We start from the raw sequence: 25,653 nt of genomic DNA on the forward strand, positions 1-25,653 counted from the left end.
ATTTTTGAAGCAAAATTCAGCTCCAACAGACTAGCTATAACTTAGCTATATTTAACTTTAGCTAAATTGGCTAGCTATATTTAGCTAGATAATCCTACATAGCTAAAGCAAAAGTTATATTTCTCTCTCATCTTTTGTCCACATGTCAGTTTACGATTCGATGAAACATAATATATCACTTACAAATAGCTATCATTGATGGAGCAACATTGTTAAATCAATAGCTATAATTCACAAGTTTAGCTAAATTTAACTAAAAAATAAATTCTACTGTTGGAGATGCTCTTAATTTGTTCTAAAAGTCACAAAGTTCAAAGTCTGGAGAAAGTTCATAGCATAACCACCACAGGTGGTCGAGTTGGTAAGTGTGGAACCCTCACACCAGGGTTCGAATCCCGCCGACGCTTATTGGAGTTAAATCCCAATATATTCTTGGTGGCCAGGGGGAGGAAGTGTTCTGATAAGATCCCCCAAGCACGGATTAGTTTCTGGGCCTAGGAAGCTTTTGAGGACACCGTGTGATTGACAAATCAAAAAAAAAATCCATCATTAGCATTTTCGTAAGACATGTAAAAAACAAAATAATGTAAATGACTCACAACAGAGAATTTTCTTACCAGAAGGAAAAGTTTTTCATTAAATTTTTTTTTTTTTTTTTTAAAGAGGATCAAAGGGTTTCACTCCTGTCCCCATGATGACTCGAACCCATGACCAAACACATGCAATCTAAAGTACATGGCAAGGCATCACCGGAAATCACGTGGAACATTATAGAGGCCTAGAGGGAGAAATTTCTTATTTTCCAAACCAATATCAAAAACACTTCGATCGTTTCTTTGGTCATTTTAAGAGATTCTTTGTATGACTAATTTTTCAATCACATACCGGCATTTCGTTCTTTCAATTCTTAGGACTCTTGTGTATAGGTCAAAGAAAGATTCATTGTGGGACTCAGTACTTTTCCATATGTGAAGCCCTCAGAGAAGCACATAGCATGGTTGAAAGAATCGGTTGTCATCTTCGACAAGTAGTTTAGGAAACCTTGGACCTTGGCTTTCAACCATTGAAATGCTTCGCATATTTTTAACCTACCTATGCTCATTATGCTTGTAGTGTTCCCCATGGAGAATTGTGGACTTGCCATAGCTATAGATGAATCGTGAGATACAAACACAGGGAGCACCACTGTGCATAATGGATGACATAGATTTATATTTAGCAAAGAAAACAAGTAGAATATTAGGAAAATGTCCATTTACCCAAATCTGAGCTTCACTAACCTCATTTACTCAAACATCTTATAGGATTGCCCACTTACTAAACAAATTACATATTTTTTGCCCCAATACCCAATTAAGCTATTTTTTATTGTTTTTTGTTTATTTTTGAGATAATTTTGCCCTCTCTCCCTTTGTCACTTAGACAGATACTTCGCCGGCCGTCGGAATCCAGTGACCGGTCGCCGGACTCCGGTCACTAGTCACAGGAAGCCGGAATCTAGTTACAGGAGTCCGACAACAGGAGACCGGTGACCGAAGTCCGGCGTCCAATTTTATTGCCTCCAATAATACCAACTAAACTTTTTATTGCCCTCCAATAAACTTTTTACTGCCCCCAATAAACTTTTTAATACCCCCTAATAATATCCAACAAAAAGTGCCCCCAATAATACCCAATAAACTTTTTATTGTCCCCTAATAAACTTTATTGCTCCCCAATAAAAATTTATTAGGTTTTATTCGGGGGTAGTAGAAGTCTCTAGCAACCTCTTTGGGAACGTCCGGCCAGTGACCGGATTCCCGCAAAGCCCCTAATTACTTTTTAATTATTTGAAGGGAAAACTTGTCTTTTTACATTTAAATTGAGTAAGTGAGCGCACAAATCTTTTAGTGGAGTAAGTGAGCATTTATTGGGCCCAAATTGGGTAAACTGTCAAGAACCCTAGAATATTTAATTAATTAATTTATTTAATGGATAGATAATCTAATATCCGTGAATTAATAGTATTCAAGTATTTAACTAGATAGTCTAATATCCGTGAATTAATAGTATTCAAGTATTTAACTTCTCCAGGTCTAGAGAAGCTGAAACGTAAAGTACCAATGTCTCTGTTCTCCTCATCCCAGAAACAATGCACACTAACACAACTTACTAAGCCTCATAAATGAAAATTATCAAGTCCCAACCTTCCACATAAATGAAACACAATGCACATAAGATTACTAGGGAACTCCTCAGAAAATGAACCTTCTACTTCCAATACCCACAGCCACAGGCAGAGTTGTTGGAATAAGGCCTCGTTTGGTTGGCAGAAAGGAAAGTAATTCTTTTTCCTTTCTCATGAGAATGGAAATGAAATTTCCGAAGAACTTTCCGTTCTAATGTTTAGTAACATAAGGAAATGTCTGAAAAGTTGTTAAAAAGTTTGTAATTAATGAAATAAAATAAAAGAAATTCTTACGTAGGGCTAACGTACCACGTGACTGGTAGGGCTGCCCAATCAGTGAACATGCAAGGGGGTGTTTTTGGTATTTCATTTTAATAAGTTCGGAACACACATAAAGGGGATATATGATCAGCAAGGGGATAAATTCAGAACACATAAAATTTTCTGAGTTTTGATTGAATTGCCCCACCGCCACATGATACGTTTGCCCCATATAAGAATTTCTCATGCTTTCAAGAAAGAATTTCTCATCGCCCTCCATTTTTCTTTGCTTCAGTAAAGTATTTCTTTCCTTTTGCAACCCAAACGCGAAAAATAATAACTTTTCTTCCCAATACTTACTTTTGGTGAACCAAACGAGACCCAAAAGCACAGAATCAAGGCGTTGTAATACATTTTCCGGAGAGTTCATGCAGTTTGAATTAGATTCTTTACGCGAGAACTGAAAAAGGAAAGGTCGATGCAAAAACAAACCACAATAACGCAACAATTTGAACCGTCGGCAACCAATGCTTCTTGATGGTATTGCAAAAGCTATAAATTCACGGTTGGAGACTAGGACCATTGACATAATAAACCTTGCACAACTCTTTATTTTCCCTTTTGTCTGCAAGACAATCCATGAACTCAGCTTTGTGGACTACCCACAATAATGGATCCGCAGATATATGATCAGCATATTACAAACATGGCAAACCGAATACGAAATTGGAGTTACTTCCAAAGATATATGAACACGAGAATGTTGTGACAAATTTTTCAAGCTGAGTCATCAACAGAGGAATGAAAGACTATTAGAGTTAACGTCCTAAAATGTGGAGTTCTCATCCTAGAATCACAGACCGACGAACTCGGCGGATTCGAGAACACAACCTAACGGAAGTAAACCGACACCAATGGGATGTCAATGTCATTGTCCTCATCATCCTCGCAAGCAACAACGACATCCAAGTGGCAACGATATGGAGGAATTTCCACCTTTGCCACGTCCTTAGCCAGATCCACCAACTTCTTGTCCATTCGGTCTTTGTGTCGAGCAAACATGCTGTTAAAAAGCAGAGAGCTTCCACAAGAGATGCTATAAGCATTCAGTCCCTTATCCTTAAGCCACTGGAGAAGTTCCCTCAGAGTAGGATTGCCCCTCAGGATCCACCTATCCCACACTGTCCAGCTCATGTCCTTGTGCTTAATGACCTTGGGAGGTACCGGCTCAGCCATGGAGAACAAAGGTAGTGCTAGGTTTGCAAATGTATTTCTGTAGTCTTCCAGCTTGTGGCCGCCATCCAGAACCTTGTAAAGTTCCAGGCACACAAGTCCTGTGGCCATTGCAGTGGAGGTTGCAATTGCAGGGATAATCCTACCGGCAATAAACTTGGCTTTCAGCTTGTCCACCTCAGGAATGCTGTAATTCCTAGCCCTCATATTGGCAAGCCCAGCTATCATATCCAAATGGTAATTGGTATCATCATCCTGCAAATTTATCAGGCACAGTGTTAAAAAACTAAGGTGATTCCCAACTTGCAGGCCAAAAAGATATCATGAACCCAAGAGCATTAAGGGCCTGAATAGAAGTTAATATTTGAAGAAATCTACATCCAATTGATCAGCCTGTTCCCCTCATTTTGTCTTGTAAGGAATTTTCTGTACACGCATGTTACCCATTATCTTTTTTATTTGTTTTCAAAACCTTAACCTGATTATCAAAATCACCCAAATTAATCGGCTCACCATATACACTATAAATAAGGATAGACAGGGAAAGATGCTCTAATATTGCGTTACCTTCTCGAATTGAATCGGTTTCATCCGGAACCCTGGTGGGAGTTTCTCTCGACAATGCTCTAACTTGATAATCAATTCATTAATAACCTGTGCATCATCTATAGATTGAGGAGTTAAATTGGTGGCCTTATCATCTGTCACTATTTTTGCATCCTTCTTGGGCTGAAAGTCTGGGACTTCCACTTTCTCAACAGCTTCAGACAACTTCTTAGAGTTCCTAACCCAGTCGGGGATTGGGATCCCAAATGTCTCTGCCCTGAGTATGGATGCTGCCATAACAAAATGGAGATGACCGGGATCATTAGCTGAGAACTGCAGTGCACGGGGGAATCGCTTGGGGGCAGACCAGAATGGAGCCCCAGTACTAGTTGCAGCATCTTCAGGGAAAGTATATGTCAGCTGTTTCACCCGGTTGGAAAAATAATCTTCAAACCTGTGTAAGCCAGAGCAAATATTAAAATTATTCATACAAAACAAACTATAATTCATGACTAAAGAGAGAAAGGACGGACAAGATAAAACAATATAATAAGGTGTATTATCTAAGAAATTACTTGAGGCGCGCCCAGGCAATACAATCTTGGAATGTTTCGCATCTTTCTCTGGAAAGGCACTCAAGAACACGCTCCAAGGTATCCCTGGCCTGTGCATCCCCAGCATTACTCATTGCAGCGGTATATTCAATTGGCTTGGATAAATATGCATTCACTTCCGCTGGAGTTTTCTCAAGCAACCCCTCAAACTCAGATCGAGCCCATGTCAGACAGTGATCAATGTTGTGTGGAAATGAGTGGACAGTACACATGGGTGCTTGTTTCTCTGGAGGATCTCTAGAGGCACCATAGTTTTCTGTTAGGTGAGGAATAACCATCTGAGTGTTGCATTTCGCACCCAGAGTACCCGACTCAAGAAGTGCCTTCTGGAAATATAAGCACCGCTGATCAACATAGAGCCTGGCATTGACATTATCTAGTGCATTAATAACAACACTTAAATTCTCCCAGTAGGTATCATCAAACACATTCTCAGTTTCAGGGCCAACTCTATTCTGCAACGCTACAATCTTGAGACGGGGATTTATTGATGCAGCAGCAGAAGCGGCAACTGTAGACTTTGCCTGCCCAATGTTCCAATCACGGAAAAGGAACTGCCTACTGAGGTTACTCTTCTCAATTACATCATCATCAGTGATTGTTAGCTTCCCTTGGTTGCCACATGAAACTCCCATCAGGGCAACATTTTTCAACAACTCACATCCAAGTGCACCAGATCCAACCATGAATACTTTGGCATCCTCCAGTTTCTTCTGTAGCTTGGACCCAAAAACTGAAATCTGTGCATCATAACGGCTATTTAATGGTTTCAAATCACTGGAATCCAGTGGCTCCGTTGGAAGTGATTCTACTGAGTCAAAGTAGAAGAACTGTAGGAACAAGTTAAACATTCGATTAATACAAGCAGGCAAAATAGCAGATGTGAAACATATTTAAATGGTTAAATTTTAGAATATAGTTAGAAACAACTCTTGAGGTAGTATCAAATATCTAATTTTGTATTCTGCAAAGACCCAATGTGTCTGTGTGTGTGTTGTGAAGCCTTGTCCACACAATTATGGACGCTTAAGCATTGCACACAATTATACTGGCAGGGAGATGAAGAACAAGTTCAACTCATTGAAACATAAGAGAAACAAGAATGTGTATTAACCTGGAAGAGTGGATGAAACTTTCCAGAGCAAGCTTTTACAACCTCTTGACCAACAATACCACCAAACATGGCAGCCATGGGACTTAGTACCGCCTTTGCACCAAAGGCGAAGTGGCGCAAAAGTTTTGGATTAAGATCTTCCAGCCTGCCATCTCCCAGTTTATCATTAATGTTAGTAGCAACAGATATAAGCTTCTGAGCATCCTCTTCTGAACCAGCAACAGGGAATCGTCCCAACTCAAAAACAAATGTGTCCAGTGCTTGAAATGCCAAGTGTAGGAGAGGAGGGCGATCAAACTTGGAGAAATCACTAAGAAGAAAATCACCGGGATTCTTGAGTGCTTCCCCCAATGGCTTGAAGTTCAACACTTTTGGCTGCTTCACTTGTGTGACAATGCCACCTTTCACATAGGTACCAAAACCTGAGGTATCCTCCTCAAGAGTAAATGAGTAAGCCCTAGCATTTTTTATCTTCCTTGGCTTTCCATCATTTAGTTCTGTCATTCCATGAACTTCTGAGAACACAACAAGATCCCCATCCTGAAATTCAAGTCTTTCATCATCGACACATGACACAATAGCAGGGTTGTCATTGCTGATTGATGCAATAATACCCGTGTGTGGTTCCTCCCCATCAACATCAAAAACAGTGAATTCAGGTCCAAAGTCACAAAATACAGAACCAAAAAGGCCTCTAACTTCGGTTCTTATGAAGGCGATTGGCGGCTGATGATTATGACAATAATCATTGAATTCAATAGCTTTCTCATAACTGATATCAGTGAATACAACAGCCTAAAACAACAGAAAATAAGTAAATGTCTGTACAAAACAATAAGCAGAATAGCAAAGTTCAAATAAAACAAACAAAGATGTGGTTTTTACATGCTTTAGCAAGATAGAGGCATTTACAATTTTGAATATCTAAACCACTTGGCTGATAACTAAACTATGAATTGTCAGTTCTATATATCTACTTCTTCTTGGCAAAGATAGAAAACTGAAATTAAGTCGCATCAACTAAATAATGTTAGAACAATAGCGGTGGGTCATGATTTGTACTTTAGTTTTGCCTAATAGAAGGCAATTACATGAAAGTCACATCTACATTATCCTCCCTTTCTCCAAACAGAAAAATGAATACCTTTACAGTTCCACGTGATGGCTTCTTTATATATAGCCTAGAAAAATTCTAGTCCTTCGCTCGTATCAGATGTTAAGACATGCTTTATAGTTATCTTTCATTCGCTTGTATCAGATGTTAGACATGCTTTAACATTATCTTTCATTATCTGTATAAAACCCATGAAACACTATTATGTAGGCTGCTCATCCATTTCTCAAAACAACTAGCCATTCTAATAAAGCAGTAAACAATTGGATAAAACATAATTTAGCAATTAAGACTCTAAGTGGGCTTCCAGACTCAACCACACTTCAATAATTTGCATAACACTTGGCAAACAGTGAATACCTAAATGACAACGCACCTGGAAATCAGAAAGCTGCTCCGTAGTCAATGGAGTTGTCAAGGTATGAACAATCACAGCATTGTTGAGTTCCTGCAACTTTTGAACAGAAGCAAGTGCCCTGTTCTTACCAACATCATCCTCTGTAAAAATAAAATTGCTGGACAAATCCCAAAGCTCCACAGTCCCTTCATCATGCAAGGTCACAGACTTCACACCAGCAAGAATGAGATTTTTGGCTGCAGGAAGCAAAAGTTCACATTGAAAAACAGTGGCGAAAGCAAATGAATACACACGAGCATGTACATACACATAAGTGCAACGATATTTTCACAAAAACAGAACAAAGTAAACACCAATCATATATAAATATGGACAAGGCCCAGCTCATAAAGAGAATCTAATCAGGAACATAGCTGGGTGATATGTCTAGCAGGATTGTTAATACGGAAGGTAAATCTATAACCAGATAGAGATATAACAGTTCACGAAGCACCTCCACAATCCAACTCTATTCTTACTCACTAATCAGTAATCACAAAACTACACGAAAACGATAAACAAAACCAAATAGAGAAATCCAACTCTATCATTTCATACTCTCATCAAACAGTAATCATAAAACTACATGAAAATGATAAACCAAACCGAACAGAGGTTTTCGTACCAATCTCAGCACCGAGGCCCTGTACCCCTGAGATCAGAACATTGGATGCAAAGAGCCTCCTCATCGTCTCCCGGCCATAGACGGCAAGCTGCCGGCTGTGCAGATCCTCATCGATATCTCCGGCGTTGGAATCTCCCAAAGCCATGATCGGCACGTCGTTCTCAACCACGCTACCGCTACCGTTGCTGCTGCTATTGTTACTGCTGTTGTTGATGGCCGATTCGGCAACGTAGGATTCGATCCGAAGCTTCTTGATCAAAGACGCAGAAGCCGCCGAGCTGGTACCAGTGGTCTTGTTAACGTCACCGTCTCCTTCTTCTCCTTCACAAGGTCTCTTTCTAGGAAGCATATAGTGCAGTAAGCTGCTGAACACGCCACAAAACCCGACGATCACCGAAACAACCAAACACAAAACCGGAAAATCAACCGAATCGGCACCGTCGCCGACGCCGGAGTAGCTTCGGAACGCCAATCCGACAAAGATCGGCGCCGAAGCTACAGCAACCCACCCCCAAAACTTTAACCCTAATTTGACCATTTTTGATTCTAAAGCAAAAGCAAGCGATTGATTAATTAATTGAAAAGGGGGAGAGGGAGAGAGAGAGAGAGAGATAAAAACGTACCGATTATGACTGTGAGAGGAAGATTGGAATCTGGAAGAAGGAGCTTGATGATTGGATTAGGCTTTGCTTTGGTTTTGTGCGAGGGTTTTATGCTTTGCTTGGATTCTCGGGTGGGTTTGTGAAAGAGTGAGATTGTGGATATGGGGTGTGGGTTTATAGGAAGGAAGGAGGTGGAAGAAGAAGGGTAATTATGGAATTGCGTGAATTTGTTTCATTTCTAAGGGGTTCTGGGAGCTTTGGACAGGTGGTGGCTGAGGACGGTGCTAATGTACCATACTACTATCGTCGCCCTCCGCTGACCGCTGCAGTGAGAAAGAGAGAGAGGAATCAGATACTGTGGGCTTTGTTAGGAACTTGTGGCAGCTTTACAGGCCAACCTCGTCGTTTCCAGTCAACTTTTTACTGCACAAGATTTACCTGCACAGTGTTTTCAAAGAGTAATTACTCTACCGGCACTTTTAGGGCTGCTGAGAAATTCTAACGTAAGGAAGTCATGCCACGTGTCTGGAACTGAATCAACTACCAAATTAAAATTTAAAAATTACATTCACTAATTGGTCAGCTCTACAAACACGTGGTATGGGTGTCCTATGTAAGAATCTCTCAAGAATAATCCATTGATCCATCGAGTTCAGCTGAATGGCAAAGTTATCAAGTTCAGCTTATATGCTTTTTTTTTTTTTGATGCTTAAGTTTTGCTTGAAATTGAATTATTAATTTGAAACTTAAACTTGATTTAACTTGGGTAATTCTTTAAAACTTGGTTTAACTTGATGCTTATTTTTCCAAGCTCAACGTCGACAATGATCAACTCAATTGAATTGAATGATACCAAAGACTTCTCGTGCTTGAGTCATTATGTAATAGTACGTAAAAGAGGATTAACCCTTTCACCACGCACAAACCACATCTCTTATAATCCATAACTATCCTAGTCCACTTCACCCACGTCATGTCTCACAATGTCATCATAGTTGGCTCATGCTGACGACGCTAGTAACACATGCAATTCATCATAGCAAGGTTTCAAAACTCGCTCCCGATAGATACATCAATAATCTGTATTGAATAAAATATCAACGACAGCCTGGAATATATTTTATATATCGCTCAGATATTGATAAGGCAACCGAGTTCACAGTGTTGATCAAAACCTTGCTTGATGCAAGAAATTAGGTGTAAACAATTTGGCACTTTCAGGTCATATGCCCTACAAATTTGCGGTTGCAGGTGCTGGATTCATTGCTCATGGGACCAAGAAACAAGATGGACACTCCCTTGTCCGTCAGGTAGTTAATAATACAGAAGACACCCTTTTAATTTGGCACAGAAGTAACAAAACACAGAAAAAGAAAGAGAGGTGTGAGCTCCATGATTTCTCACAGCTTGTCCCCTATCCTACTTTATATCCACCATTACTTGCATATGAAAATCATAAGCTTTTACATGCAATTCTCAAATTCCCTACTCAATCAATGATGGCACATTGGCACAACGAAAATGAATTAAATATTCCCACTACCAAAATCATCACCATAATGAATTATGGTAGGTTTAGCCAACACATCAAAGGACCACAATAATACAAAGGAACTCTTGGATTTTCTTTTTTTTCTCTATTTTTTTGGATACAAAATTACAATGTGGAGATAGATATAAAGAGAAGTAATTTGCAATGTAGATGAAGGAAGACTTTTCCTCAATTCAGCTACACAGTCTATTTTTGCACCTACATTAAGCACTCACTCCTCCCCAAAATTCGGGGTAGTTTTACAGTAGTACTAAACATTAATAGATTACGGTCCTCATACATACCATTGAGAATACAGATCCTCACCTTACATTGTTGTTGGTCCGCAGCAATAGTGATAGAATTTCAGAGAACTGAGGACGCTTTGAGGGGGAGTTGTTCCAGCACTTGGTCATCAAGGATCTCAGCATTTGTGGACAGTCCTTTGGAATCTCAGGTCTGAGGCCACAGGCAGCTATCCCAACTGCTGCTTGGACCGGTGAACATGCGGAGTAGGCTGCCTCACCAGTCACCATCTCCCAAATCACCATCCCGAAACTATATACATTACTCATCCATGTCTCACTAACACATTCTGGATCACCAGCAATGATCTGTGTAAAACCAAAGAGGTAAAAGAAGACAGTAAATACTTTAGTGGGATATACCACAGAAAAAGATGTGGCAAAGGTTTAGTGAAACAAACACTATAAATTGAAATTCAAATCAGAGGTGAGCTGTAATTTATAAGAAGGAAGAACAGCTCTTAACTTTCCTTATTATTAGAACTGTATTATGATATCGCAGAGCAAGTTGATCAATGGAGCTAAAGGGAGAAAGGTGGTCCTAACTCCTAAGTTATATAAACAAAAGCAAATCTAATCAACCCACACTTAAGATATTTGCATTTCATCATCAAGTGGAATTAGAGGTTGGAACCTAATGATTATCCAAAAGCTAATGAAAGTTGGATAAAATATGTGTTTACAGAGTGACATGAAAACTTGATCCGATAGGGTACAATACTTTATAACTATCATGATGCTAAACACTTAAAAGCTTCATCTGGGGGCTCCACACATCATCCCTATATTGTTGAAAGTAGCAGTAGTATAAGGTTGCGGCTGAGCTGCTTTGTTCAGTGGAATGCATAGAAGAGGTTATAGTGTTTAATGGAATTTATTGTTCTAAAGACAATGGTAAACACTACATTAAAGTACCAGGAATTACAATCATGATGATGACATGTTAGGCATGCTTAAACAATTGCATGGGAAGAAATGACATAAAGTATCTTTAAGTAATAATGGACCGATCAAGAAAAGCTGAAGTAGATACACTGACTCTATTATGAATGCTGGTAAAAACCTAACAGAAGTTAATCATAGAAAAGAAGGCAAAATGATGTCTATATAACTATATTGTCTGCAAATAGATCATTTGCATGAGTCCTTGAAAAATAATCTAAGGGGAATTTGGGTATCCAATGGAGAAGGATTGTTCCCAGAGGCCTGAAGATGCAAATTGACAAAAGTTTATGGTCATTGACGAAGTCATTTTAAGCTTAAACAGGTCTGAAACACAAAATGCATGGAATGACGCCATCACCATGGTTGTGCAAGATGTAGTCTGAATAGCTAGCTTAACTTCTAAAATGAAAATATCAGGAACATTTCTGAGTCCTAGTTATAATAATTCACTGAACTGTAACTGAGGAAACAGAACAAACCTCAGGAGCTAGCCACCGGTATCCATCAGTTTCATACTCCGTTGCCTCACCAACACCTTTGCAAGCAGAGACTATACCCATGTCACCTAAGCAAGCATTCCCATTTCGATCTAACAAGATACGCTGTGTGTTGAGGTCTCTATATGCAACGCCATGATCATTCATGAACTTGATCCCCTCTGCAACATCAACGGCAATCCTTATTACATCCTTAGTCTGAATCTTCTTGCTTTTAAGCATCAAGTCATATACGGATCCACCTTCCATCAACTTTGTCACAACGCACAACCCATGATTCTCATCAATGCAAACACCATAAAATTGCAGAATGTTCTTGTTCCCAAAGGTCATGAGCTCCAAGAGATCTCTTCGGAGCTCAAAGTCATAAGAGTTCCCCTTGTCACACCCTTTTAGCTTCTCAATTCCAACCCTTTTGCCCTTGTAAACTCCCTTAAACGTATTGGGTCCAATCTGATCAACAAAGTCAAGACTATCAGAGTTCAACAGCCACTTCCCTATCTCATCTCCACCAGATTGGACTGTCTGCCATTCATCTACAGACACAAGGACTGACGTTGTGGGTAGGGGTGTCGGAAGCTGAATCTTTTGACTCGAAATCTCAATCCCATTTCTATAATTTTGTTCACCAATGTCTTCCTCCATCTCTCCCATATCTCTCCCCTTGGTACTTTCTTCCTGACACCCACACAGCCCAAATGGGAGCTTTACTGTGTTGAGTTTGGGCTTCTTTACAGCTGATTTCAACGCAATTTCAACCCGGTTTCTGAACGACTTCTCCTGCCCAGCTTGAACCATAAGTAGAACAATGCCAAGAGTACAACCCTTCTTCTCAAAGATCTGTATCTTTTTGCAGCAAATGGATGCGGTTTCAAGCGCATCCGACATCACCGGCCGCGAAACCAAAGAGTTACAAGCAAACGTGAGCTTGTAGACAGACCCCTGACCTTCATGTTCAGACACCTCTTGAATCAACATTGCAGGGTGGTCGTCCACCGCTGCCTGCTCTATCAATTTTATATGGAGAAACACTTCTTTCATCTCAAACCCCGCCTGAGCATAACTGTTGAACAAAAAACCGAAATCAATCAGTAAATCAACACAAGCAATGCACCCTAAATTCGGAACCAAAATCTTTACTGCTAACAATTAGCAAACCACTCAGCTCGATTCAATCTTAAGTAAAAAGCCTTCGATTCGAACCTGAGGGGAAGAGAATCATAATGCTTGCGAAGATTGGAGACGAGCTTTTCCGGTAACTGACTACCAGGATACAGCTGAGTGAGGTTCCTCACCACGCTTCCCCACACTACCTTCCTACAGCTCTCGATCTTAGACGACGTCGTTTGCGAGTCAGTGGCCGAGTCAAGATTCAGCGAGTTCTTGAGCGAGGCAATCGCCTCGCTCACGTTCCTGCTCAGCCTCTGCAGCTTCTTCTGCATCGCCGACGACTCTTTAACTCCGGCGACGGTGGCCGAGCTCTCCGCCGCCGACGACTTCATCCCCTCGGACCTGTCCTCCGTCCTCATCAGCACGGCCTGCTCCACCATGTCCTCGTCCGTACTCGCCCGGCTCGACCAGCACTCCAACGCTGCCGCCATAGCTAGGTAGAGCTCAATGCGGTTCGACTCGGCTCACTCGGCCAGTTTCCCTATCTATCAAAATTTACAGAGAGAGAGTCGTTGCTTTCAGATTTCTGAGCTTCCATACTTTCTGACAGAAAGAGAGTGAGAGTGGTAGGCTGGTGGGTTTGTTACTTTTGTGTTTGGGAGCGTGATTAATTAATTATAGAACTTGGAGGGTTAGGGCTGGGTGCGTTGAGGAGCATCGTAACGCGATAGTTACGGACTTGATCGGACGGTTGTGGTGCGTGTGGGACCTCCTGTCCCGCGGTTTGTGTCAATTCGTCTTCCCTTGTTCTGCGGGACTGGATTGGAGAGGTTTTTGGCGTTTTATCGTTGATTTTGGACATTGCTGTCCCGGCTGTTCCTCGGAGATTCATTGCGGTTCGGAGCTTTTTGGGGTGTTTTATAGCGATTTGGAGTTTTATACTTTTATTTTATATGTAGTATATCACAAACAACACCAAGTAATCTAACAGCTTTACCGACTCCAGAGTTTCACTACTCTTTAACTCTCAAGTACGTAACACTTTTGCTTCTTTCATTTTATAGGATCCAATTTTGTGTTAGCAAAGATACCAAAGCAAATCTACTACTGTTTTCATAAAATAATTAGCCAACTACGTAAAAGAAAATTGGTCAAAAACATCCTTTTATTCCAAGAGAATAAATACCGGCATTCCTGCCTTATCTCTCCCCGTGACTGTGCGTGGGTTTAATTTTATTGGGTTATATTACAATTATATCCTCTATTTATTAAAAGATACTTTTAGATAATCTATGGTATGAGGATTTAGTCGTCTTTTCACGTCCACTTTGACTAACAAAACCTATTCACTTGATAATAGTATAGGGTTAATAATTTCAATAATGTTGTACAATAATGACTTCTTATTTGCTAGAGAATAAAAAGTCATAATCAAAATGCATTTTAAAATTTTTTTGTGAGGTTACATTATGAGAGTACTCTTCACTTTGCGACTAATATTTCAAATAATTATTGTGTGATCCGAGACTAATCACATTTGTGTTCCCGATCAATACAGCATAAATACGTTTATATAATGAGGAAACAAATCAGAAAAAAATGAACCATTCACTACCTCTCTTTTTTTTTTTTTGGAAGGGCCAATCGCTACCTCATTAAGGCCACATAGATTATTGTGGTTGTCTAAACTATGAATATCTGGAACTGTATAATTTTTTTTTATACGTGTAACTTGGAACCTAACCTGATGAAGGGGACATATTGCAAATCCGGATTAACTGGGGGGAGTTTTAGGAATTAACAAAGAGCCTGATAAGGTAAGTGCAATTTGCATAAAACGTAACCCAGCGGGAAGCGGTAAGTCTCTGCAATTCCCGCACTTTACAGATCCTAATCGTATTCCTTCAATCCCACAGATCTCGATCTCAGCGATCGTCGTCGTCAATTAGATACAAACCTATACGACGCCGTATCTACAGTCCGAGATTCACATTTTTTCTGTTACTTAAATAAATGGCTTCTTCCAGCAAGATGGAATCTTCCGCAGACCACCAAGCTGAACAGGAGGAGGAGGACGACGACGAGGTTTCAACTCCATTGCTTTCAATTTTCTATTCTTTTTTTTTATTTCAATTTTTTCTTATTTTAAAGCCACTAATGAGATTAGTGATAGTCTTTATAAGCTTAATCTGAACACTAAAGGTAATATTTTTTTTTTTTTTGGCAGGTTGAGCATTTTGATGATTTCACTCTCGCCTCTTCATGGGAAAGGTAATTCATTTTATTTTTTTATCAGTGCTTGTTCTGAAATTTTTGACTGATGTAACTAATTTTGGTTCATATATTTGATGTTTTACAGGTTCATTTCTGATATAGAGGCGGTTTGTAGGCAATGGATAGCCGACGGTCCGAAAAATCTGTTGGTATGCTTAAAAAGCTTGGTTTTGTTATCAAATGTGTTGTGTGAATGGAACATACAGCAACAATTACTTGTAATTTGAGTGTCATTGGTACTTTGCATTGTCAAGTTTGATTTTTGTGGCCGTTGGCATTACGGTGAAATTATATTGTGTTTGATCATGTCGAGGGAAGAAGCTTTTTTGCGATTATTTGATTGTTTTATGTATTCTTTGGTTGTAGAAAAAGGATGCAAGGGAGGTTTCAGAGGAGTTTTATAAGGTTAAATATGAGTTGAAGTTTGCAGTGAAAAGTTACTGCATGGAATACTACTTTGGATCTAAAAATGACGGTACTAAAGAATTTCTTTTGGTTTTCATCACAATACTAGGATGGTAGGCTAATATCTTTTTTATCCTGGATGCACAGGTAAAGTTATGGATTGGGATCCCAGATTGCACGATTTGCAGTTGTGCTTTGGGGTCAAAGATTTTTTGGTTTGTTTTAACCTGACCTCTTTCCCCCTTTATGTTCTTTACTGATATTTTTGTATGTAAAATTTGATGAGCATAATCCTTCAGGTAATTGCTCCACAAAGTGCCAGCGGAGTGGTTCTTGACGCGCCTGAGGCTAGCAAGCTTTTAAGTGCAGTTGCAATTGCTTTATCAAATTGTTCAAGGTGGGTGGGATGCTTAGTTGAAAGTTGAAACTCTACTCTTGTAACTTTGAATTCTTTTACATATCCTGATCAATTGTAGTCTGGTGTTAGATCACTATGAACATGCTGTCCCTTTACAATTAGTAGACTAAAGTTCATTAATCTATTATCATGCTGTTGGATAATTTTATGTGAATAAAGCACAGTGACTCATGAAATCATTTAAAACTTGGGTATGCAGTTTGTGGCCCGCATTTGTCCCGGTGCATATTCCTGCTAGGAAAGCTTACATTGGCATTCAGAATATGGGAACAGTTTTCACTAGAAGATTTGAGGCTGATCATATTGGTAGCCAGGTTCCGGTAAAACTTATGCATTTGGAAGGATTATACGAGTTGTTTGTTTCTAAATTTGTAAGTTTTACCACCTCTATATCATTTTATTTGGTTTTTATATTATCTACTGCTTTACATTGGTTGTTTCTCTATTTTGTTGAGCTTGCAATCACCACTTTGCTGGGCGGATATAATGTTATGCTGTACTAATTTCTCCATGTTGTGCCTCTTGTTCATTTCCTGCTCTGTTTCATATAATAATGCTAATAGGTAGGTTGGAAAGAACAATTTTTTTGTTATTATTTTTTATATTCCTTTATGCAAGGTGTTATCTTTAAGTTTGCCTTGTGAGAAGCAACCTTTTTTCTTTTTCCTTTTTGCAAGTGCAAATGCCTATGTTGGTTTCCTTCATTATGGATTTATTATAATTATATTTATTTTTTTATTTTTTATTTTTTTGTATGCCGTTGGTTTACCTATCTCATTCTAGTTATTTGCTATGAACCCTGTGATTACATCATATTCGCATGCCCAAGTTTTTAGCTCTGGAATTTGCAGTTACCTGAAACTGTATTTTCTTTAAGATTACATTTGGTTTCTCTTTTTGCCAAGTTCTAATATATTGTCATTTGATTCTGAAGGCCTACTCCACATTGGACTTTTCCATGCATCTCTTCAAAGTCCATTTTACTATGAAGCTAACCTACAGATCCCTTCCGCCTGATGACGATGATGTACAAAGAGCTGATGCTGATGTTACTGAATCTGGAGACGATCTTGGTGGTGACATGCACAATAGAACACAATGGGATGATGATTGTCCATGGAGTGAGTGGTATTCTGCTGAAGACCCTGTAAAAGGTAATCGTAAATTTTATTGTTAATTTTATTGCTCGTGTACTGAGGTTTTTCCAGTCATGTCATTTCTGTTTTGCACAATATATACTTGGGTATACTAGATAACTCAATGTGGACTAGATGTTCTCTTTATTTCCTGATGCACTTATTCTTTCTATGCAGTCCTAATAAGTGACCCTATTTTGTTGTTAATGACAAACTTCTTTATATTCATCTGGCTTTATGCTTGTTGAATGGGAAGGACATGTGGGATTCCATTTGGTCATAATTTTCAAATATAGGGGTTTCAGATAAATGGTTGTAGATTGCTTATATTCAATGTTAAGAGGTACCTAAATGTTTGTATTTATGTGGTAAGAAATGGAAGAATACAAGGATGTCAATTACTCACTGAAAATAGTCATTTCAAATACAGTGTTTTTGGTACTTTCATGGGTTCTCTAACCAGTGGAAGCTTATTGTTGAAATCCAACTCCATTATTTGGAATCCCCTCATCCAAATGGACTATTATTTCATTTTGTCTGATTACGTATTGTCTCCATACAGGATTTGAGTTGGTTGCCTTGTGGTCTGAAAAGGTGGTTGAGAGCTCCCTGGAGATGGCTGAACTGGAAAATTCTTCACCCCATGAGGCCCAAAAATGGATATTATCTCCTAATATGTCTTCAACTTTGTGAGTAAATACTTTATACAGCTGTCTTTTAATACAATTTTGTTAAGTACAAGCTATGCCGGAGTGTTTGTGTCATTGTGATGGCTTTTATCGATGTAAATTGTGAACATTTACGGGATCTTGATTCTGTCTCTCTTCTCTACTGTATACCCCAATATGACAAGAGAACTAGTTTCTAGCTACTTTGTAATTGTACACTTGAAATTTATGTAAATTTGAACTTGGTCTTTGGAAGCAATATCCAGTGAAGTGCATCTGCAAAGTGCTAGTATGTCATTTATATATTGATTGGGGATTATATGGAGCATCTAACATCGGGTATTCTTGTGTAGTGTGCTTTGTGGTGTGCTTAACTCTTTTTAAGGTTTCTGATAATTACTTTCTTTCAGAACTGATTCTTCCAAAGGAAACAGAATTGGATTTGCTAGCCAGCTGTGCCTTTTGGTTGATGCATTGAACAAGTCATTTGAGGCTCAGTTTATGGAAGATTTCGTGTCAGGTTTGATTTACCTGTCATACCAACTTGGTCTCAGGACCTTTTTTGTTTAATTGCAATTCTTTGTTTTGCGAGCTGGAGATGTCATTTTCTATTGTTTGATATGCTCAATATTTTTTATTTTTTTTTGGTAGTTGAAAACCCAGGTTCTGATAATTTGAACTCCTCCATGGTTATACCTCCTCCTACAGTTATTGATCGTGTGCTCAAGGAACTCTTTCATGATGGTACTGTCCATTCCTGCACTTACATGTTCATGTAGTTAACTAAACAACACGTTAAATTAAAATTCCATGGTGTTAAATTCCAGGTGCACAATTCCCCAGTTTTGCCTCTGGTGAGCACAAGACTTCTCGAATAAAGGCCGCACCTCTGGAATCCCTTTTTGCACAGTTTTGTCTGCATTCTCTTTGGTTTGGAAACTGCAATATACGTGGTATTTTAAGAATACATTTATATTATTTGGGCAGAGACCTAGTGTAAGGCATTCAGCTTCTGGATTCATTTTCTAGGAGAGTTCCTAATTATGACAATCTGTTGGGTTTTGTTTATATTCGTTCAGCTATTTCTGTTATCTGGATAGAGTTTGTTCGAGAAGTTCGGTGGTGTTGGGAAGAGTCACAGCCATTGCCCTTAATGCCAGCCTTTGGTTCAATTGATCTGTCCACTTGTGTGATTTTCCAGAAACTTCATATGGTAATTATCTGTACATATCACACAGGAGTATGGTGAAATTCTTTTCGACGCAGTTGTTAAGAATTGGGTTAGAAAAGGTTGAAACCTTTGCTTATCTGTCCCATATGAACACAGGTTTAGGCTTATGATTTTGGCTGCACGGCACCACAGTCCCTACTCAATCTACAAGATATACATAAACACAAAAATTATACCATCATGTGGTTAAATATTGGGAAAAAAAAAAATATTCTGCTTGACATGTGAATATTAATATTAAGATGGTGCAAATTTGACAGTGTATCATGTGTAATTCCTATAAAGCACAGAAGAAACAAAGCCAAAATCATATTCTCATCTGATTTCCTTTTCGTTCAGCTTGCTATATGCATCGAGAGGAAGCGTCAACTGAATGAAGAATTTCAAGATTGTGTTGGAAGCATGGATCATTCATCTCCTAGTATTGAGGTCATAATGGTGCTTTGTTTTATTTTTTCGTACTAGGTCATTCTGTTTGCTTTCTATTTATGATGCTAGCTCGTTCTTACTTTAGCATGACCCTCTTAGTTGAATGAAAATGCAGGAAGATGGTCTGGATGAGGGGTCAGAGGACTCATGTATTATGCAAACACCTGGTGAAAACCTTGATGGGAAACGAGACAGGTGAACTAAGCAAGTGAGATCTCCTTGGTTTCTTCATATAATACGAACTAATTCGTTTGGATTATCTTTCTTTTTTCAAACTTGATTCCTTTTCCCATAATTTACCAGTTCGCAAGCAGATAATTTGTCAGTGTGTGTGTGTCTGTGTGTGTGTGTGTAAATATATACATTCATTTATGTGCTGAGACTGCACGAATCACTTTCCTGAAATAATGGGTTGATGCTTACTTTTAACAATCACCCATCCTCACAAGTTTCTCCATTGTTTCATGCCCAATGGTTCATTAACTGTTTCACATGCTTAGAATGAGATAGGTGCTCGAGCATGTTACAATATTGGTCTTTTGTAATTCAAGATTAATTTTTCTGGTCATGGAGAGGTAGGTATCTAGCAAGTTCAGCTGATGCAGAGATTTGGCGGGTTGTTATTCTGGCATTAACTGACCAAGCACGGGTTGATACTTGGATTAGCCTGTGCGTGGTGTTATAGACTGGTGCCCTTGGATATCCTATTAGGTGATGTGAACCGAAGTGGAGCAATGATTCAAGAAATTTTGCCACATTTGAGTAACTAGATTAATGATTTATGCAATAGGCTGCCTCGCCTGTTGCTTTGGAATTTAAGTTAAGTTGCTTATAGTTTATCTATGTTAAGGGTTTATCTATGTTAAAGCAAAGGGAAAGTCTAGTGTTATATTGAGTAAGACTTTTCAAATTTCTTTGTTCTCCTTGATTAACTTGTGTGGAATTTAAAGTCAGTAGAGACTAAGGAAGAGAATTTTCAATTTACAAAGAGAGATAAGTTTGCATCTTATTTATGCACTTTACTTTGCTCATGCTGCAGCCCTGCAATTCCAGATGATTTGCAAGACTCTAAACAGAGTGTATCAAGTCTTGGTGCTAGGCCTGAACATGCTGCAGTGTCTGCTGATCTAAAACCCTCAGATTGTATCAGAAGGGGTTCAGCTGGTGAGGCAGGTATGATGCTTCTGAAATCAAAACAGAGAATGCATGCACCATTCACGCAGGTTAGTGTAACACTATTTGGCAACCATATCATATTTTATGCTCTCGGAGGTCTGAAGATTTTGAAAGTTTATGTTTTTCTACTTCATCACTATAGGAGGCACCACTCATGACAGAAGACATGCATGAAGAACGGCTCCAGGCCGTGGAAGCCTTTGGTGACTCACTTGTAAGATATAGAGATTACTTCTATTTCACTTGGATTCTCACAAGGCTCTTTTTATTAATATCGTAGTTCTGCCAGTTAAGTTTTCTTACTCTGTCGATGCCAATCTATCACATGCATTACAATGAAAGTGAACTGAGACCGGGGATACGGGGTTTTGTGCCATTCTGGGTTTAGGGAATTTCTTTATTTGGCTTTCAAGTAGTTTGAAGTTTTCGAATATTTTATTCTTTTAGCTTATTGTAATTTCCAGGAGATGGGGAAATTAAATGATTGATGGGTTTATCTAACCTGAGGTGTAGGGCAGCCCTTAGCCCTTAATTATTAGTCCTACCATTATTCGGCAATAACTTTCCAATTCATACTTAATTACCATGGTACTTCCATGATGTGCTTAGCAAATTTCTTTCACTAGATGAATAATTGTTATGTTACTATTGAGTATTGCCTGTAATAATCTTATTAATTATCTATCGCAGAACTTTTCTGCTTTTTTGGAGAGAGAGATCTTAGCTTCAGGTAATAAGCTTTAAATGCTCGTTTTTCTTTACCAAATAGAGTTACACAATGATCATAAAAACAATAGTGGGTATCATTAGCCAGATGCTATCACTTACGTGCTGTAAAATTTGAATTAGACATGTCAGCATTCAAAGCAGCAAATCCAGACGCTGTTTTTGAAGATTTTATTCGCTGGCATTCTCCTGGAGATTGGGAGAGTGATGTTACAAAAGAGAGCGGATCATCCAATAATCCTGCAACAGAGGGTTCAAAAGATGACTGGCCCCCTCAAGGGTGGCTGTCAAAGAGAATGTCTGAGAGTGGGAATTTGTGGCGAAAGATTTGGAATGACGCACCTGCTTTGCCAGCTTCTGAGCAGAAGCCGCTAATGGATCCAAATAGAGAGGGAGAAAAGGTACTTCACTTTACTTCCCAAGATTATAACATTTATATGTGGTGCGTGCTTTTAAATAGGAAAAGGGTTCTTTTAACCAATCATTTACTTAGCTTGACTTGCATTCCTGGGTCGTTATGGTTTTTCCCAAACCCTCCTGAATGCTTTTCTTTGATTGAGTTTCGTAGAGTCTTCATTACCTGGAAACCTTACGACCACATCAGTTGCTCGAGCAAATGATATGTACTGCCTTCAGCGCGGCAGCAGATACTTTGAATCAGACTCATTTTGGAGGCTTGAAGCAGATGAAAACCAAACTCGATCAACTTTACCTTACTATGACATCTGCATTGAGGCCTTTGCAAGGTTAGCTAATCTGAATTTTCAAAGAAAATGAAACTAATATATGTGAGATAAGTATATATATACAGGTAACTGTAAGTTGGTATTATAACTTACACTTTTGGTTTCCATTCCAGCAAATCGGCTATCTGCTGACACTGATACTATTGAAGACATAAAACGGCTGTGTGGTGTTTTTGAACATGTTGAGAAGCTACTCACTATTGCAGCTTCTCTTCATCGCAAGTTCTTGCACGCCCCACGCCTCTCTGAAGCAATATTCCGTGACTGCTGCAACTTTTATTTTCCAAGGATGGGAACAAGCTCCTCAGGCGACAATACTCCAAAGGTACGCTGCCTGTATTCATGAACCATCCTTATTAAGCAGAAGTCAAACAAATAATATTACTCATGCCTCAAGGGTGTTAGTTAAGCAGCTTAAACTTCTGGAGGGATCCAAATTTCCTCTTCATTGTTTTATCACACATTTCACATTTGAGCCATGTTATCTTTGCAGGAGTTTGAGAAGCAGCAAATAGTAACGATGAACGAAAGACCGGTGGTGTCAAATATGTTTACGCCTCCCACTGCTAACCAGTCATGGCGAAAAGTTTTGAGCTTGGGCAATCTTCTCAACGGCCATGAACCCGTCTTAAGAGAGATCATCTTTTCCAAGCGTGATAAAGTGAGCGGAAATCACTATGCTGCCCGTACTCCAAATGCTTATCAAGATGAACTAGAAACATATAGAATGTACATATGTGGAACCTCAAATGACCTCCGTATAGCACTTTCTGTTGTTTCTTGTGATTAACATTCACGAGATATTGTACAGTGGTTAAATTCCATTCTTTAAAGCAATCTGACACCAGTCATATCAAGCAGACTATTTTTCATATTTGATTCTGCTGAGATTTGGGGTGTTGGGAGAGTCTGCTGATCTCTGATACGGGGCTCCGTTGTTACCTAAAATTTTTCAACAAGATTACAGCTTCTGTAAAACTTAAATTCTTGCGCACTTCCCACCGTAGCCACCCCACTGGGGACATCCTAACACCTGGAATCTGATTAGGAGAGAAGCTCGGAGAGTTGCCGGCTTGCCGCTAAACAATCAGACAGAAGCAGGTAGCTTGACCCCTAACCTGTCATAAAACACAAGGTTGAGAAACGTCTCCAGATCGGCCTATATTCCGACCAATATGATCTCCATTATCACACTATGTGGCCTCTTTTAGACCAGGTGAAAGGGGAAATGGAATATATCGTGTGTCTCAACTTTTTTGCAATTTAATCCTTTAAATTTACTACAGGACCAACAAGGGCATTTGGTCTAGTGGTATGATTCTCGCTTAGGGTGCGAGAGGTCCCGAGTTCAATTCTCGGAATGCCCCCATAATTATTTTTTTTTTTTTTCATTTTTTCTTTTTGGAATTTTATTACTAAGACTTGGGAGAAGGAAAACAAAGGCCCAGAAACTCCTTTAAAAGTACCTTATAATGTACGGAAGTGAACGAGTGGGGTGACATTAGAGTCTGCTTTTATTCATAGTCAAGAAAGGAGGAGACAAACGAAAAAAGTTAGGCCCATCAGATATACGCACTCATGTACCTTAACTTTGATTCCTACTCAAGTCTAGCTAACTAAATTGTGACGCCAAACCCTTTACACAAAGGATGATAAGAAAATAGACCCATCGTTTTCCAATTAGTACGTTGTTACTTCTATAGAGCCCTTAGGGACTGCTAATATCTTTTGTGTCCATCCGAAAATGCTTGTTTATTGATAACTAGGTAGTAATTATTGACTTTTTATAGCAATAATTGTTGAGATGATGGAATTTCAATGCTCTAGTATGATGATGACTTCAAATTGAGACCCAAAACTTTGTTAACTTTTTTTCTTTCGCAATCTTTTCATTTCAGTGTGTAGTATGATTTTGTAGTATTACAATAAGTACATTCAATTTTTTGATCAATAGTCTATTCATTGATAAACTACCTTGCTAGATGAGAATGAGTAACATGAAATACCCGCTAATGTGGAACATTTTATATATATATATATATATATATATATATATATATATACACAGATCCTATCCAGAGCGAGGCATCGTTTTGAAATTTCAGAGCGAGGTTAGGGTTTAGGGTCACTTTTCGGTCGCATATCCACATCTCAACCATTCAGTTTTTAGGTACTAATGTATAGATCATCTCTGCAAAATTTCAACGAAATTGATGGTCTTTAAGGTATCTAACTCGCTTAAACCAATGGACGAACTGAATCTGTCCAACCTGAACCGTACTAGCTTTAAGGCAGTTATCAATGCCTTAACGACCATCAATTTGGCTGAAATTTTGCATAGATGATCTATACATTAGTACCTAGAAACTGAACGGTTGAGATGTGGATATGCGATCGAAAAGTGACCCTAAACCCTAACCTCGCTCTAAAATTTCAAAGCGATGCCTCGCTCTAGATAGGATCTGTATATATATATATATATGTCTTCCTATATGCTTTTGCTTTTAACATCACTTATTTCTAACATTTTATGTCATATATATATATATATGTCTTCCTATATGCTTTTGCTTTTAACATCACTTATTTCTAACATTTTATGTCCTATGCCTTCATCATTTGATTGAAATTTAAGGAAACCTTTTGATCATTCTGGATGGGTTATGTGATAATAACTATATAGGCTAAGTTTTTTCTAGTTTCTTTTTATCTCTTTTTGTTTTTGGGTTTATGCAATTAGTCATATAATAGTTCTCATGGCTTTTAGGTCAACATCACAAGAACATAGACCCTACTTGAGAATGGAAACACCAGGCATGAATGGTAGGTGGGAGGTAATAAATAATACAATGACATGTGTACTACATGTAGAAATATATAATTTATAAGATGCCTAAATAAACATCAGCGCTTTCGAAATAGAACTTATGTTATTTAATATTTTCTAAAGTTTGTTTTCCCTAATGTTTAGCTCAATCAGTCTTAATTATGGTCTACAATTTCCATCTCTTATTCACTTTAGAATTATACGTATTATTTGATCCGTTAAATTTATATGTAAATCTATGATGATTTTGACCTTTCATCCATATCAGAAAATTTTATCCTTTTCCGTGTTCAATTATTGATTTCCTGTTCAACAAATCTCAATCTTGACTTGATTGGATGGATAACTTCATAACTCACTTGTCCAATAAGAAAATTTCAAATTTATATACGTAAAAATCTCTTACTTTTTGTGTGAATAATAGAATTCATGATGTATGTAGATAAACATGCCTTGTATTGAAGTGATCATATATGACTAAAAGACCTGCTCACTTAAGGGACAGTTTTTAAGGGACTATGAGGGACAAGTGAATCCGATGGCTGAAAATAAATGC

The 25,653-nt window shown here is 38.6% G+C and overlaps 3 protein-coding genes and 1 non-coding gene across 6 annotated transcripts; 2 read left to right on the forward strand and 2 right to left on the reverse strand.

The window, feature by feature from the left end:
- Nucleotides 1–3,010: 3,010 nt before the first annotated feature.
- On the reverse strand, nucleotides 3,011–9,022 carry LOC112167437 (ubiquitin-activating enzyme E1 1). 2 transcript variants are annotated; one of them, XM_024304459.2, is made up of 7 exons: nucleotides 8,695–9,022; nucleotides 8,072–8,433; nucleotides 7,426–7,643; nucleotides 5,936–6,730; nucleotides 4,783–5,651; nucleotides 4,229–4,661; nucleotides 3,011–3,916 (listed from the first exon to the last, which is right to left on the reverse strand). In XM_024304459.2, the coding sequence occupies exons 2-7, from the start codon at nucleotides 8,418–8,420 to the stop codon at nucleotides 3,320–3,322; spliced, it is 3,261 nt and encodes a 1,086-aa protein (XP_024160227.1). In that variant the 5' UTR covers nucleotides 8,421–8,433; nucleotides 8,695–9,022; the 3' UTR covers nucleotides 3,011–3,319. The 2 variants fall into 2 exon arrangements, with proteins under 2 accessions (XP_024160227.1, XP_024160228.1); XM_024304460.2 differs by having other exon boundaries at nucleotides 8,072–8,436.
- A 1,252-nt stretch (nucleotides 9,023–10,274) lies between these two features.
- Nucleotides 10,275–13,716, reverse strand: LOC112167569 (probable LIM domain-containing serine/threonine-protein kinase DDB_G0287001). The gene is made up of 3 exons (XM_024304607.2): nucleotides 13,155–13,716; nucleotides 11,934–13,014; nucleotides 10,275–10,818 (listed from the first exon to the last, which is right to left on the reverse strand). The coding sequence occupies exons 1-3, from the start codon at nucleotides 13,550–13,552 to the stop codon at nucleotides 10,528–10,530; spliced, it is 1,770 nt and encodes a 589-aa protein (XP_024160375.1). The 5' UTR covers nucleotides 13,553–13,716; the 3' UTR covers nucleotides 10,275–10,527.
- A 1,043-nt stretch (nucleotides 13,717–14,759) lies between these two features.
- Nucleotides 14,760–23,144, forward strand: LOC112166013 (rab3 GTPase-activating protein catalytic subunit). Of its 2 annotated transcripts, XM_024302764.2 has the most exons (23): nucleotides 14,760–14,878; nucleotides 14,978–15,146; nucleotides 15,289–15,332; nucleotides 15,421–15,484; nucleotides 15,702–15,810; nucleotides 15,888–15,955; nucleotides 16,040–16,137; nucleotides 16,358–16,529; nucleotides 17,093–17,312; nucleotides 17,857–17,983; nucleotides 18,373–18,482; nucleotides 18,614–18,706; nucleotides 18,790–18,915; nucleotides 19,042–19,175; nucleotides 19,533–19,622; nucleotides 19,738–19,817; nucleotides 20,662–20,845; nucleotides 20,941–21,012; nucleotides 21,489–21,528; nucleotides 21,648–21,925; nucleotides 22,093–22,270; nucleotides 22,384–22,595; nucleotides 22,764–23,144. In XM_024302764.2, the coding sequence occupies exons 2-23, from the start codon at nucleotides 15,075–15,077 to the stop codon at nucleotides 23,058–23,060; spliced, it is 2,868 nt and encodes a 955-aa protein (XP_024158532.1). In that variant the 5' UTR covers nucleotides 14,760–14,878; nucleotides 14,978–15,074; the 3' UTR covers nucleotides 23,061–23,144. The 2 variants fall into 2 exon arrangements, with proteins under 2 accessions (XP_024158532.1, XP_040362698.1); XM_040506764.1 differs by lacking the exons at nucleotides 14,760–14,878; nucleotides 14,978–15,146; nucleotides 15,289–15,332; nucleotides 15,421–15,484; nucleotides 15,888–15,955.
- Nucleotides 23,145–23,565: 421 nt separating this feature from the next.
- On the forward strand, nucleotides 23,566–23,637 carry TRNAP-AGG. The gene has a single exon. It is a non-coding gene; the product is annotated as a tRNA-Pro (tRNA).
- The last annotated feature ends 2,016 nt before the right edge of the window (nucleotides 23,638–25,653 follow it).

Source organism: Rosa chinensis, chromosome 5, assembly GCF_002994745.2.
Source record: "Rosa chinensis cultivar Old Blush chromosome 5, RchiOBHm-V2, whole genome shotgun sequence".
Taxonomy (NCBI): Eukaryota; Viridiplantae; Streptophyta; class Magnoliopsida; order Rosales; family Rosaceae; genus Rosa; species Rosa chinensis.